Raw genomic sequence first — 16733 nt, forward strand, 5'->3', positions numbered from 1 at the left:
CCCCCCCCCCCCCCCCCCCACAAAATACCAATCAGTGCAAGACAGGGAACAACCCAGGGTGGGGCGCTAACCCAAAACCGGGTACACTTGGACATGGCTGAATTGGAAACTGCAATTAACCTCAGCATGTTTTTGTACTGGGGGCAGGGATCTGAGTACCCGTAGGAAACCACAGGGTGAACATGCAAACTCTACACACAAGGAGGCTTGGTAACGACTCAAACCCTGGTCCCTGACGTATGAGGCAACTGTGCACCACCAGGCCATCCCTTGGAGAGCTATTTATATACCTCTCTCCATTTTGTCTCTGACATAAACGCAAAGGGGTTCGTTGCACAAATGCTTAAAAAAACACTCCAGCACATTTGCTTGTATTCTAACTCAAAATTGCTCTTGTGTTTCGGATCTGTCTTGTGCTCCTTGACGGCTTGCGGGCCACAGGCTTCGTTGAGTCGCCTTATTTGGCAATATGACCCGTTCACCCAACGGCCGGTAAGTACTGGTTGATATCAGCGAAATGCGGATGCATGACTAACGGGGACCAGTGATGCCACGATCATTCGATCCTTGCCATCATTTTTGCCTGGAAGGCCGACTCGCACATTGAACTACCTTTCCCGTAATTAATTTTTTTAAATGTAGTGTCTCTGAGTCACTCTATCCTACCGTGTTTAAGAAGTTTCCAGGTTATAATAGTAATATAAATATCACATGTAATTACCACAGCAGATGGAATGGGTAAGGTACATGTATCCTGTCATTAAAGTGCCTTTTTCTGGAGGCTTCTCTTTGGTAAGTATGAGTTTAGTATCCACATCTAGTGTTGTAATGTCTAATGCTACTTCCATCAGATGCACATCTGTTCAAGTTCCTGCCATTCATACATGGAGGAAAAAAGAATAGAACTGAATATGTAGCATCTGTTATATAAAGTGACATTTCTTGTTTGCCTTCCCTGTATAATATTCAGGGGCACTTCAGCTTGAGCCCCCTGCTCAATGGTACAAGAGCAGCTCCCTCCAGTTGCATTACCTGCCCATCCAAGTGCTACAATGCATTTACAAAATCACTACTTGCAACAGGAATATCTTAACTAATGCACAGGGTGACCTGCTAGGACTAGTGATGATGGTTAGTCACCCCTTATTTATTTGATTTGTATGTTAAGTACCGGTAGCTAAAGCTCATCCATTATTGCGGTGTGTGATATAAAGGTAGGCAGACCAGTTTGTGAGTGTTTACCAAAGCTGCATACAGTGGTTGGCATCTGGGTCGTTATCTTAATTGATTTTCAGTTGTATCAATTTAAAGATGTTGGGGGTGAATGAAAACCCAAATATTCTGTGGTACTCCAGGGTTTGCCATGAAGTGTTTTTAAAGCTCGCCTTGAGGGGGCCCCAATATTTACTTGCATCTTAATTACTACTGACGTGCAAATGGAGAACATATGTAGTGGCTGCTAGAGATGAAAGATGCATCGTGATTTGTTGATGATGAACAAATATGAGATCAGTGTTTACCTTCTGTTCGTTACTTGATCCTTCAGTAGTTCACAAATGTTTACAGAATTAACAGATTTAGTAAAAACGTAGTAATTGTTTGAGATAAAACAAGTCACGATTCATTAATGATGAACGAAGATCAGTATGTAGTTTGTGCTTAATTAGTGCATAAGTAATAGCGTAATACTACATTATTTGTGCCCCCTCATGTATTGTGTCCCTAGTAGTAATTGTTCAACATGGGGGTTTACTGTGAGTGGAGGGTGGTGTGCATCCACCATGTAAGAATTTGACCAACCTGAAGGTGGGTGCCGCAGGAATATAAGGTATGATCCTTAACATACAAGATTCCTGTGCTGCACAATCGATTGAATTCTGTCTGTGGTGCCGCCCAACCTTTGCTCTCTGCCATTTTTTGAAGCAGCTGACTTCACGTCCCATTTTCTGGAGTTGGACAATGAAACTGGAGCACATGGTCTTAGACCACAATCATTTATTAGTATGTTGTAGAGCCACCTTCTGCAGCCAATACAGCATCAGGTTATTGTGGGAATGACAGACACAAGTCCTGCACAGTGGCCAGAGGGATTCTGAGCCGTTCCTCTTGAAGAACAGTGACCAGATCACTATGTGATGCTGGTGGAGGAAAACGTTTCCTGACTCGCTCCTCCAAAACACTGTGTAAAATACAGTGAAGGTAGACTCATCATTGTCCACAGCCTAATATTTGAGTGTCCGTCACCATTGAAGGTGACATTGGCACATGGTGCAGTGGTTAGCACTGTTGCCTCACACCTCTGGGACCCGGGTTCGAGTCTCTGCCTGGGTCACATGTGTGTGGAGTTTGCATGTTCTCCCCATGTCATCGTGGGGTTTCCTCCGGGTACTCCGGTTTCCCCCCACAGTCCAAAAACATGCTGAGGCTAATTTGAGTTACTAAATTGCCCATAGGTGTGCATGTGTGAGAGAATGGTGTGTCAGTGTGCCCTGCGATGGGCTGGCCCCCCATCCTGGGTTGTTCCCTGCTTCGTGCCCATTGCTTCCGGGATAGGCTCCGGACCCCCGCGACCCAGTAGGATAAGCGGTTTGGAAAATGGATGGATGGATTGGCACAAGTAACCAAAGGATTGGTTATAGCAGCCCAATCAGACCCTGCGAAGCCTCCCAATGAACAGTTTTGGTGCAAACAGGAGACTTAAAGTGCGCATTTAATTCTGCAGTGTGTTGGGCAGCTGTGGCCTTTTGTTTCTGAATACAATCCAGGTTAGTACCCAGACACGCCTTTCAGGCACAGTTATCCTGTTTGGATGCGGTCCGTCCTTCATGGTGGTAATGCTGACATTACCCTGGATACCGTGGCTCTCGATACACCATGAAGACTTGCTGTCCTGGTCACAGGTGCAGCAGCGAGTCGCGCACCAGCAGTTTGTCCTCTTTTGAACTCTGATATGTCTCCCATTATCTTCTGTGGATTGCAGTATTTTATGTACAGCTGCGCTATTGCTCTGCTAATTCACACTCAGCTCTTGCTGATGCAATATGTAATCAGTGAAGACCAGCAACCAGACCATGCATATATAGGCATGAACCCTCAAACACTATATTGGCCAGTATTTTAATGATTGTTTGACCTCTAGTTACTCTGTGGTCTTGCAGCTTCTTCCTGAGGTCTGCTCACGGTCTGATTCTGGACTTTGCTATTTGCCCGTTGACGCTAAGTGCCTCTCATGATGGAGAAAGTTGACAGCATTTCGGACATCAGAGGGGTCAGGTGAGAGCAACTTGACGTCCTTACATCTTGATCTGACGGCAAACTATCGATGGCCGCTCACAGGTGGCCAGGTGACTCAGTGCGACAAGAAGACGCAGCACTGACAAGTGATACAAAGAGGCTTCGTGGCAGATGATAGGCTGTCCTGGACAAGACGAGTTCAGAACAAAAGCTGAGGTGCTATGGTGCAAAAAAGAAAATGATATCAAGGGAAAGGGCCCCCAAATGCTCTATTTTTCGTAAATATAAATGCTGGTCTTTTTTGATTACTAAAATCTACAAAAATGTTAATTTAGAGACAGGGGAGGGGAATTTCTCAGAAATGTAAAAAAAGTCTAGTTAGTTTAACATTAGGAAATGCCCCAGTGATACAGAAACTACGGGGGTGGCAGGATTGACTGGATACACTGGAAATTTTAAGCTGCCTGTTGATTGTAAATTCAGCCGTAAGTTGCTGCTGGTGCCCTGAGTCTGACCGACACAATGTGCTGAAGTTCATAACTGGCTATTAAAGAGGGAAAAAGGGCAGGAGAGGAGCAGCCAAGAGATTAGATTAGCCTCGATTCAGAAGTGGCGAGCTGGCCACCTGGGGGGGCAGGGGGCGGGCAGTTCTGGCACCTCTCAGAAGCTGATTGGTAGGCAGGCAGGCAGCCTGTGGCGCGGCTTTAAAGCTGGACCAGGTGATCCGCTCCTGACTCAGAGAGCGACGGGAGCCTGAGATGCTGCTCTGGACCTTGGGGGCTCTTTGGCTCCAGTGTCTTGTACTGATTACTGGCAGCTCGTCGTCAGAGGAGGAGGATGGCAGCAGCGAGAGGGACAGCGAGGAGAACTTGAAAAGTGAGTCTGCTGCTGCTCCGCACGTGCTTTTCTGCTTTATTGTGTTTCTAAATAACAAAAATGGCTTTTTTTCCCTTCTTTGTTTAGAAAGTGACTAAACATGAGAGTATTTTGGCACAATTTAAATCAGAGATTGGAGAGAACGGAATATTTGGTTACATTAAGTAGTATTTCGGTAATTGACTAAAACATGCCAACTCACAAACTTCACCTGAATCTATGTTAAGTTTTAAGCTTTTTTTCCATAATAATGTTTATGTTGAAATTGATACATTTCACATTAAGTTCTTTCAAGTAATTCTGAGAGGGCAAAGAATTCCCTTCGGAGAATTTTTGCCCAGCAATGAACTAAACATATAGAAACTGCAGAGGGATGGATTAGATTAAAATTCCTAAGAATTGCAATTAATTGGTGCATTGCCTCTTAGGAAGCACAAATGAGATGGCATTTTATTACACCATAATTCAGGTTTAGATTTTTTGATTTTGTGTGTCTCACCTCTTTGTGGCATATGAAGACACAAGGTAACTTACAAATCAACTCACTGCGATCTTTCCATTGAGTTTCATCCATGTGTGTCATTCAGAATGTTGATTTTATGCTGGCTTCCATGAGAAGAATGTTTACATATAGTGCATTTTTTCATTAAAAACATCACTTTATTAAGACTACAATTAATGAAGGTAGAGATCATACACGATAAAGTACAAACTATGCAATAGAGTTAAACCCCAAGCTTGTAAAGAGAACATACATCTTTTGTATTTTTGTTCTCCTTCATTTCTAAATACATTAATTCTATCTAATTATGTAGTTAAATGTGACTTTCACAAGCACTTGTGTAGTTTGACCAGGTACTTTGGAGCTTAAAAGTAATTTGTGTCAATTGTATCTTTGATTCCTTTGATATTTTCAGTTTCAATTATTTTCAATTATTTTCAATTAAAAAGTTGTTACAACATCCCTTGAACAAAAACGTCATGAAATCAGAGTCATGGCTGGGCAAAGGATGAGGAGTCATTCGTAGCTGCATCGGGACTCGGTGACGATGCCAGGCGCTTCGCGGTTTAGCAGGGGAGAGTCTACGTGCGGACCGGCGTGTTCTAGAGGCATAACTGCCAGCTTACTCATACAAGCCTGCAATTCTCTTCCCCCCCCTTTACAGAATGGTATAGTCATACATAAAGCAGTCTCCCACTTTGTAGGGTTAAGCCCACAGAGCTCTGTGGGTAGTTTGATGGCAGTCTGTGTCATTATCAGCAACAGGAATAAGTCATAGTATAGTCATAGTTTGGGATGCAACTGTAACGTCATTTATGCTCTGAGGTACATTTAGTCACTGTTGCATGTTCCTGGCACCTAAATCCCGGTCTTGGTCGCAGGGGAGTCTGCGGAACATCCTGGCACACAAAGTTAGGGTACGACCTGGATGGGACGTTAGGCCTGCACAGGGCGCATATACACACTCAATAAAATACCCTACTGGCAAATTAGAGACAGCAGGCAGAACAACTTCATCTCTTTGGACTGTGGGAGAAACCCTATACAACACAAAGTGCACATCTAAACTCCCCAGATTCCGAGAGGAGATCGGATTTGATCCCCCAGGCCTGCAGGTATGCGATAACAACACTACCCACTGAAGTATCACCTAGGCCTTGTTATCAGCACTAAACGAGGCCTCAAGTTTCAGAATTAAGAAATGAGTAAGTGAGAGATGGATCCCAAAAGATACTGTGGAGTCAGTTTAGAAGCATCACTTTTCTCAGCCGGGCTTGTCAATGAGGAACAAGGACTCCTTTCCATGGTTACTGTGAGCTTGTCACGTCCCTGAGAAACACTTGCGAGCAGCACTTGCGTCAATCACGTTGCCCAACTCGCCTGTGTTGATTTTAGCACAGCTGCCATTCCAGCACTGTTTGAATCAGTGTTACTCACTGCCAGAAATATGACAAATGCCCTGACTCTGAATTTTCTATAGAATACAGTAATTTCCACTAAACTGTTCCTGTGTTCTCATAACTAAAACATGTCCAGGTTTTACTTTCATTATGGAAAACTGTAACAGTGTGGTTTGGGTGCCTGACTATACTGGTCAGCGGAAAAAGCCGGACTCAGTGACTCCACGGCCATTTCCAGCTACTGCGACGTGCGGCTGCCAGTGTGCAATAAAATGGCCTTCCTGTCCACATTTCAGGACATTTACCTTATGCGGAAGGTGGATAGTTCAGGTCCAGACATTTCAAATCCAGACCAGGATTTTGTTTCAACCAACCAGGTGAGTATAATGAGTCACAGTCACAGAGTATGGAACAGGTTGGTTGAAACAAAATCTTGGTCTGGACCTGAAATTTCCACCTCTGACCTTATGACATCTACTGAAGAAGTAAAAGGGCTAAGAACTTACTACTGTTCACATTACAGTAATGATTTCAGGACCTGGTTTGGATTGAATCTCAATGAGCCTGACTTTCCACATAAGCTACTATTCCCCGAAAACGCATCTCATCCAGGTGCACTATATAAGAATTACAGTCATAAAATGGATGGATGCTCCCTGAATCAGACAGATAATACCTGTAGCTGCAAATACAGCAATGTTAGTGCAACACATTAAATTCTACATTTGCGTTTGCCGTCTAGGTGTTTTGCTGACAGTTTTGTCAGGTTTTAGTTACTGGTGTCAAGTTTTAGGGTAAAGAACATGAATCATTCACTAACGGGGAGTCTGTTGAATTTTATCACATTACAAAAAAGGATACGCATTAGTCAGCTATGACTTCTCGGTATCGGATGGCTCCATTGCAAAAGCATTAGCAAATGCATTACACTGTATATTGCACTGTACGTATGTGTGTCTGTAATGATATAGAAGCACACGCACTAGCGATTTTTGCATACCACAGGTTTTTACCACTTTTCCATTTAGTGCATGAACTGTACTTTTTTTTACTCTTGTTAACCATGTTAATGATGAAAATATAAATAAATGAAAATATAAGTAAAAAAAAACAAGTGTCCTTTATAACATGGAAAGAGTATGTAACAGTGCGTCTGACATGATATTAATTGATTGTATGGTGATGGCATAGTCGTTTAACTTTAAAGGCACTAGTTAACTTTCATCCCATGAAGCACAGCAATATTTAATGTCTCTTGTAGATGGAATGCCTCATTTTTTTCTGCTGTTATACCTGCTAAAGGAGGTTACTTTGTAGACATCCTCAAAACTTTTGACTAGTATTATATATAAAGTGTCTATATGCATATGAAATTGTCCGAAGGCAGATAGATAAAGGTGGAGCAAGCTGGTCCGGGCCGCAGCTTGTGTAATTCAAGCAGTTGTTAGTGCAATTATATCACAGCTTTGAATTTAAGAGTGAAAGCCCTGGAAATGCATCCCCTTGAATGACCTCTTGGAACATTCGGTGGGAGAGCAGGGGTGGGATTTTGTAACAGGGGCCATAAAGGCTGCATTCAGACAGGAGCTGGGAGGAATGGAGTGTGTGTGCGTGTGTGTGTGTGGTCATGTATATATTATATTGTGGGGACCAAATGTGCCCATAATGTTGTAAAATCTGTTACTTTTTAGCTTGTGGAAACATTTCTCAGGTCTCCACAATATAAATCTCAATAAAAAAAAAAAATCTGTGAATGCAATCAAAAAACAAAAACTGTGTAAAGTCTTGTGTTTTGTTTGTTTACTTATGGTTAAGGTTAGGGATAATTAAGGGTTAGGGTTGTCATAACTGGGATTAGCATTTTCCCCATAGAAATGAATGTAGAGTCCCCAGAAAGATATGAATACAAATTGGTGTGTGTGTGGTGTGTGTGTGTGTGTGTGTGTGTGTGTGTGTGTGTGTGTGTGTGTGTGTGTGTGTGTGTGAGAGAGAGAGAGAGAGAGAGAGAGAGAGAGGAGAGAGAGAGAGAGAGAGAGAGAGAGAGAGGAGAGAGAGAGAGAGAGAGAGAGAGAGAGAGAGAGAGAGAGAGAGAGAGAAAGAAAGAAAGAAATGGCGAGAGAGCTCATGAACAAGTGTATGTCTGTCCATGCAACGAAAATGAAAATACTGGAGACTCCAGCTTTGTGGTGATATCTTTGTCACACATACACATATAGACATCTTTTACAGAAGCAGAAGTTTTTTTTAGTTTCATTTTGAATGATGAAACCCTAACCATGCAACCTTTCCAACTAGTTGTCTGTAAAACCACAATGATTTGTTGTGTTTAGAGCCTGAATTAGTTGGACTTTCATAAAATCTTTAAAGTGACACAGCATAATCAGAACTTAGGTCGATCTTTCTAGGCATTCCTTCTGAAGGTAGGCCTTTCTCTACTAGTTTTACAAACTCTTGATTATTTCACCATCCAATCAACACCCAAGATCAGACGTCACTTTCAACTAACTCTTCAATCGGGTAAAGTAAAATAAAATGTAAACTTTTATTTCATTTCTTAGTATGACACCTTGACATCGTGGGGTGCACTTGTTTCTAAATCATCAGATTATTTTTAAAAAGTCACAGAAAACTGTAATAGGCAACCTTTAACCAAACGGAAAACAAAGGAAGGAATTCCCTGTCATTGGCACACAGTATAAAGCATGTCATGGCTGATATATTCATACAAAATTATAAGGTTTCTGGTCATGAGATTTGCTCTGGAACAGGCCTCCTTAATCCTGGGTATGAAAGGCCACTTGCTGTGCTGTTTAAATATTGAGCCTTTAATGAGTCTTGATTCAATGGTTGTTTAAATGAACAACAACATTCAAATCCCATCAGATTCAACCAGCATTTTTGAGCTTCCTGATATATTTAGTTATTAAAATTAAGGGCTCAGGTTCATTTTAATGCAGTTTGACTTCAAAGGCTCACATCAGTCCACAGTTATTATACGAGCTGTATATTTTCTCCACTCTCTTTCAGTTAGTCATTGGCCAAATTGACAGGAAGCAATGCAAGTCACACAATGGAATGTGTTGCTGTCTATTATTGAGAGTCCTTGGCTGATAACTCTAGGGATAATGCATTGTCGATTGCTAATGGATTATAACTAAGGTTCTTTGCATTCTTGGTTAGAAGTGTTCCTATTTAATTCTTCTTGTATTGCCTCATAGGCTCCTCACATCCACATTGGAAACATGATGGTAAGTAAGTTTGTCTACTTTATCTGTTTCGTATCAGTGTTATTAAATATCCGTATTAACTTCCAGCTGCTTCCCTAGAACAAGGTTGCAGGGTGTTGGGAATTTCAATAATGTGCTATTCCCATCCCATCCCATCCCATTCCATCCCAACTACTCTAACTGAACAGTAGTTTAAAACATAGGCAAGGGAAGACCTGTAGACTTTACTAAAGTTCTTCTGTGTCATCGGCAGCTATCAACAGCTAACAATGATAGTCTTTTTAGAGAAATATTCCTGAAGTCACCTCTGAGCCATTGTGAGATAGATGCCACGTTTCCCTTTGATGAAATGGACAAGTGGAGATACTGAAACACCCTCGTATCTCCTGCTTCCAGCGCTGCTGGTCTCGGAAGTGCAATGTTAAGTATCTTCCTAATGATCTTCTCGCTCATGACAGATCAGAATGCGTGGCCTGCTAATTTTTATGACTGTGGCGGAACATCCCAGTCTCCCATCAATATCAACACTAGAGCGGTCATCTTTGATCCCAGCCTGCCGAAGATTAAGCTTGAGGGATATGATCTACCGTGCAAGCAGTCCCTGAAATTAAAAAATAACGGGCATACGTGTAAGTTTGTGCGTCTGTCAGGGGTGCCATAAGGGGAGGGGGCTTAGGATGATTCCAGGGGCCCTAAAAAATTTGTAACATGATTGGATTGGGACCCAATATAATAAGCTTTAGCGGGTCATTGATCATTTCCACTTATCTCATTATTTTTCCTGTTCTGTATCTGTTTATAGCGACTCTCTTTGACTGATGTGTGCTCTTTGCATGTAATCATAAAGCTGCATCATGAGCACTCACATAGCAACTGATTCTGGGCCAGATCTGCCTGCATCTCCTTAAATCTGGGTGCCAGTGACATTTGGGCAGGAGAGTCTGCACCAGGATCTGTCCAGAGTTCTAAATGAAAATCCGGTGCATTTTCGCCTGGCCGTATATGTATGATCAGCCACTTACCAAATGTGCAGCTGATGCGCCAAGAATCTGAGGCGCTCCCCCTCATAGCAAAATCAGTCTGAACCGGATCCAGGCCAAATGTTGTGCGGAAATCGCCACAAATCTTTAAACTGGTTCTGGCCTGTATCTGTACGAGTCGAAAGTTCAATCCAGAGCTGGTCCAAATATGGGCAGTGAGTGGCTTGGTGGGTTAAGTCTCTGTGACTGTGATGAGAAGATTGCTGGCTCAAGCCCTGACCTTTGGCTGACTCTGCTGTGTGACCCCCCACCACCACCCCAACGTTATGAGGAATAAGATGGGATCAGTGAAGAGAAGTGTTCCAAAGAACTTGTGCAGATGAAGCATGTTTTTTGTTTGCTTGTTAAATGTAGCTCAGACTAATTTTCTTCCTGACTGACTGCCGAACAGTCCTGCTCCAGGAATCTCCCTTAACATACGTGGGTGGTCAATGTGTTGGTGCTTATGGGCAGACGGTCATTGGTTTGCACCCTGGCCCTGTTGGAATGGCTGCATGTCTGTGGGGTAAGGTGTTTAACCCCCACCACTGGGAGTGCTGAATGCCATCTGACCTCCATGCTATGGAGAGCAAGATGGAGTAGGGGATGAGATGTGTTCCAGTGTAGCTGTACTTGTGCAAATAAGAGCATTTATTATGGTGTGTGTGCACCAGCATCGTAAGTTAGGATGTTAGAGCAGAATTTAAGCTTTTATTTGCATGTAGTGGTCTTACTGCAGGGTCAACTAATGTGCAGTGCCCTTTGCTGAGGCTGGGGCTTGAACCAACAATCTTCCAGTCACAGGCATAGAGACTTACCCTCTGAGCCACTCTGGGGCCGGATCTGAATTTAGCTTTTGACTCTGGTGCAAATAGAGGCCAGATTTGGTAACATACATCTGTCCCATATACAGCCCTTATCTGTTTCAAATACAGAAAGCGGAGTCAGGCTAGTATTGGTCCGTTGTGCAAAAGGACACTGGACCAGATCCGGTTAACGAACCTACAGTATGCAATTTCTAAACAACATTTGACCTGGATCCGGTTCAGACTCATCTTGCTATGTGAGCAGAATGTACCAAACTTCTGATTTCAAGCATTTTTCCCTAACCTTTAGGCTGTCATTGCCCCACTGCGGGGTCTTAAGCTAGGCCCTTAGCCTCCATTTGTTCCAAGGGCCTGGCCGCCCCTACTGTCTCACTTGTATGGCAAGTTGCATCTATTATATAAATGTAAAGTCTCTGCCATTCACAGATGTCTTTGAAAGTGTATCTGTGTTCTTGCTTGATGCACACACACTCCTATGATGCCATGCTCTTTTACCTTTTAATTTGGAACTGTACAAGAGAAGATCCATGTTGATCCATCCTCTGCATGTCTGTCCTCTGCTCCAGTGCAGCTCAGCCTGCCCGAAACTATGCGCATTGTCGAGGGGTTCAGTGGTGTGTTCCGGGCTAAGCAGCTGCACTTCCACTGGGGGACGCCGGAAGTCCCCGGGTCAGAGCACACCGTCGATAATACCCACTTTCCCGCCGAGGTGAGCTGCACTGTTTCACCATCTTGTGAGGAGTGCTGTACCCCCCCCCCCCCCCCAAAGACTTGGAATCGACACATTGTTGGATTCTAAGATAAATGACTGTTTGCAGATGAGTTCACAGAAGTTTGCGACAATAAACTAGATATGTAGCTTCAGGTGTGAATTATCTTCAGTTTTTTTGGATACATTGTTCACCATTCAGGGTGAATTCATCAGCATTTGAGGTTGATAGCTTTAGAGAAATTAAAATATTGATGAGGAATTAGATTTTTCTTAATTTCACAGATCCATGTGGTTCACTACAACTCCAAATACGGAAGTATCGACCAGGCTGTCAACCAGCCGGATGGCTTGGTCGTGCTGGGGGCTTTACTTGGTGTGAGTTAACACCTCAGATTCTCACCCTCAGTTCATGCTGCTGAGATATATGGGTTTCAAAAAACTAGGTTCTCCGTCATCTGTCTTAAAGTCATTCATTGCTTCTGCATGTATTGGCCTTATTTTTTGGAATGTTCTGTTGATCTTAGATTGGGCTGCATGAAAATGAAAACTATGAGAAAATCTTGTCTTCAATCAAAAATGTCAGCAAAGAAGGTAACCATTTCACAATTTATGTGTAGATGTGTAACAAAAGCCAAAGGCTATGGTTGCTCTATGGATTCTCCTGATTCTTTTGATTTATATGATTGAGGCTGTAAGGCACGTTTCCCAAAGATGACCTATAGGGAGCAGTGTGTGGCTCATGAAGGTCACTGGGTTGAGCCTGGCCTTGGCACATCTGTGAATCTGTGGCCCTTAACCCCCAGCTCCCTGGGGGCTGCAACAGGTGGTCCCTTCATGGACAGTTTGCTCTCGCCTACAGAGAACAACCTGGGAGGAGGCGCAAAGGGAATTTCCCCATGTGGATCAATAACGATTATAGTCTGAAGGAACCGTTTACTGTTACCTGTTCATTTCCAGTGATCATTTAGACCTAGATGCTCCACATGTTTATGACGTCTCCCTGTTGTTTACGAAGGTATCCCAACGATCACATGGAATTCTCAGACAGATATCATGCTCCTGTCTTCCTCAGATTCCGACACAGAAATCCCTGGATTTAATGTCCGACTCCTGCTGCCAAACAACCTGGACAGATTCTACAGATACAATGGATCTCTCACCACCCCTCCGTGTTTCCAGTCTGTGACTTGGACCGTCTTTAATGAATCTATCACATTGTCAAGGAAACAGGTTAGGAGCTCAGAGGAAAGGGCATTGTCATTGTAATTTTAAATCTGTTTGGTGTAATAATAAAACGGTCCTGGTTCAGTTCCATGGAGGGGTGACACCATGGATGTGACCTACGAACCATGACATCGTGGGTGCAGCCCTCAATCTGCCACCCTACACAGGCCAGCGTGGAGAATCAACTCATTGGTGGACTATGGCTTTGGCCTGATCACAGTCTACAACTTTTTGCCCTCCATTATCCCTGTTTTTGTATTGTTCCCTCTTAGTGATGTTCTAATGCATCACAACACACCCATGTAAAGCGCCTTGTGGCGACTCTATTGCATGATATTTTCAGTTTGCATTTAAGGAAAACCTCCAACATAAGGAATGATCCTAAAATGAACATGTTTTTCATTAACTGGTTTCAAAAAAGTGTCATTTTTTAGTTTTTAAAATTATTAAATTTTTGGTTCAGATGGCCATGTTGGAGGACACGCTGAAGGCCCATCACAGTCATTCCCTGACCAAAAACTTCAGGATTCCGCAGCCTCTGCACGGACGACCTGTGCTGTGCTCTTTCAGAGAGCTGCCGGCCTTGGAAGGTTGCTGCCGTACCTCTGCCAATCCTTACAGATACAGATGTATTCTGGAAAGCACTGAGTAATGTGCTTGACGTCAACCAGATACTTCACCATCATTAAGGCCTTATCAAGGAAGCCACACCCAGTTCAATGGTCAAAGCATCAGTTGCGAAACAATCTATAGCAGTGTTTCCCAATCTGGTCCTTGAGGACCCACAGTTGGCCCACGTTTTTGCTCCCTCTGAGCTCCCTGCCAGACAGTCCACAGTACCGGGGGCTAGGAGGGAGCAAAAACATGGACTGTCTGTGGGTCCCCGAGGACCTATAAGAAATGAAGCCCATTGCATAGGCCTCTCTATATGTATATTCCACAGCCTTGTCTGGCTCAGTGGGTTGCACTTCATGCCTTCAAGTTTGGAGGTTGAAAACTTGCCTCCTTGTTTCATGTATGGAGTTCATATATTATTTCATGGGTTTCCTCCCAAAGCCTAAAATCCTGCATTTGGTAGAGTGCATGTGTGCCTTGTGATGGACTGGCATCCCATCCAGGGTGTCCCACAGCTTTGTGCCCAGTGTTCCTGGGATTGGCTCCAGAGTCCCCCGTGAGCCAAACTAGGATAAACAGTTGATTCCCATTTAACTTAGTGGCTTATGTGACACCTCTGATGATTAGATAGATAGATGGATGGATGATAGATAGAGAACTTTATTAATCCCAAAGGAAAAGGGAATCCAGTAGCTCAAGAACACAATGACAGACAGAAGAATACGCATTGTAGCTTCTTGCAAGCCTTATGCCTGCATGTTCATAATATAACACAGTTCTATGTTTGTTAAACTGTGTTTGATTGTTTTACAGGCCCCAGGAGTAATATTCCATATGAAAGCAACGTTGACCCTTCGAAAGGTGTCAGATCAAAGAATGAAGCCCAGGGTAAGCAGTAGAGAGCAAATGGACAAGTCTTACATTTAAATGCAAGAGGAAGCCTTAGTGAGCACGTCTCAGATCTGCTCTAACAATGGTTATTTCCAAACTTCTTTTAGTACCTGAAACCTGCAGTATCTCTGGACTTTTGTTTGGACAAAAGAAATATTTTCAGTTCCTGTCATATATTTACATGTATAAGACAGTAGTCACATTTTTCGTATGTGTAATATTTCATTACGCTTTTTTGTCATCACGTGTTGATAATGACTTTTTATTTCCTGCTTTACAGGCCCTAATAGTTGGATCTCCAGTGGTATGTTATTGTTTGATGTTTCTGTAGAGATCCTTTTGGTAGAAAACAATAAATTTTGCATTTTGCACAAGTTTCAGTCAGTTTTTGAGGTCTTCATCTATTTTCAATTACACAGAATAACGTAATAATTTCCTGTTAAACTGCATGTGGCCCTTGAGATTTCAGAAGTGCTGATAACTATGAGATACGATAATTTATTGCATCTATTTCATTGCATGGCTACATACTTATTTTTCTTAACTTTATTGCTTAATAGCATCATTAAATCTTAATAACTGTATAATTGCAAAAATTGTTAATGCTTTGAACTCTATGGTGTATGACATCGATTATTACCACACATTAATAAATGAAGGCCAATGCGTTTTTTTCTCCATGTTGTACAACGGATGATTGAAACCGATTTTGTTTCACAGGGGACATCTGGGCTACTGCATTCGGCACTCTCTTTACAGTCACTCTGCTGTTCTCCCTCGTGTACGCCTTCAGGCAGCAGAAAAAATACTCCAGGTAGCCTATTAGTAGATATTTTTCCATTGTTTATTCATGTTCTTGGCATTTGTGATTGTGGTAACTGAAGTGAAATGCTGGTCCATTACGACTTAGCGACGACGCTCTCGGACAGCTGCGTTCCTGCGTATTTATGTGCCAACAACCAGTTATTACCCAGGAGCAGGGGTTCTTGTTTAAGGATTATTTGCACACCATGTCACCCCCATTTGCTTTCCCCGGGCTGATGTGCATTTTAGTCAGTAAATATTGACTGGGCTTTATGTCCCGAGGGTCTCCGGTCGGTTATCGAAATAGGTTTTAACCGGCATTTCCATCGTCTCTCCGCAGATTAAAGAACAACACGCAACAGAATGTTATTTATAAGCCGGCCTCCAAAGATGATGTATAACGTCTGTACTTTAGTATTCAGGTATTTGACTTGATTTCTAGTCCAAATTATTGTGTTTATTAATCATTAGATTTATTTATATGTAAATGGATTGTTAAGCTCAAAACTTGCCAGTGAATTGAAAAAAGTGAAGTTTATCATACAATTAATGACTCATATTTTTGTTTGAACTATAGAAAAACCCATTTGCCCTCATTACTTTGAAAAAACTATTTTCAAAATATATTTTTTCCCTGTTATTCCCAAGAGCCTATGTCATGTTTTGTATGATTTAGGCCCAAGTTTGTACAAATATGCATGTATAGTACTGTAATGTTGCTACAACTGAATCACATGGCCTAGGATCATCTACTGCAGAAATTGTTCCTAAAAACATCATTGTACAGTATCACAAACAATGGCACCAAACAGGAAATGTGATTGCACTGTAAAGATGGCTGTTTGCAATAAAATGTTATTTTAAAGTTGGTCTGTTGCTTTAAAGAGTTACTGTGGAATTTTGACAAAAAAATTACAATATAGATTTTTTATATTAATATGTAACATGTAGAAACAGACGTAGAAACCGTTCCAAATCTTATTCAAGTCAGGGATAAAATGGACATATTTACCAACCTGACTGTCTGTCCAGAATAAATGAGCAATGCCCATACATCACCTGATACACAGCTGGCCTCTCCAACCTTCTTCACAGTGAGAGCTGTTTCTACAAAGAAAATAATCTAGGCAGCTCCACGTCCAAATATTTAAAGGAACTGCTTTTTATGTGTTCTGTAAGCTTCTCATAGGCTACCTGCAACCTGCTAGTAGTTTGTGGCCGACAAGCTGGTGATCACTGATATTGTTTTATTGGCTGGGTCCTGTCGTCTAATATTTAAACTTTTTATAGAAGGTCTTGGTCAAATGACTATATGCAACTATTGCATACACAAGTATCCCAGCATTTACTGAATTTTGAAATAGCTTGTAGAAATGTGCTGATGGATGTGTAGACTATTCTT

The 16733-nt window shown here is 42.4% G+C and overlaps 1 protein-coding gene across 1 annotated transcript; it reads left to right on the top strand.

Annotated features, from left to right (window-relative positions):
* Positions 1-1487: 1487 nt before the first annotated feature.
* ca9 (carbonic anhydrase IX) lies at positions 1488-16199 on the top strand. Its single transcript, XM_049021386.1, has 12 exons — positions 1488-4110; positions 9231-9260; positions 9698-9868; positions 11652-11794; positions 12080-12172; positions 12322-12388; positions 12870-13027; positions 13485-13611; positions 14450-14524; positions 14808-14831; positions 15248-15341; positions 15672-16199. Exons 1-12 carry the CDS (start codon positions 3993-3995, stop codon positions 15730-15732), a joined length of 1161 nt encoding a protein of 386 aa, XP_048877343.1. The 5' UTR covers positions 1488-3992; the 3' UTR covers positions 15733-16199.
* The last annotated feature ends 534 nt before the right edge of the window (positions 16200-16733 follow it).

The sequence above is a fragment of the Brienomyrus brachyistius genome, chromosome 7 (assembly GCF_023856365.1).
Source record: "Brienomyrus brachyistius isolate T26 chromosome 7, BBRACH_0.4, whole genome shotgun sequence".
In the NCBI taxonomy this organism is placed as follows: Eukaryota; Metazoa; Chordata; class Actinopteri; order Osteoglossiformes; family Mormyridae; genus Brienomyrus; species Brienomyrus brachyistius.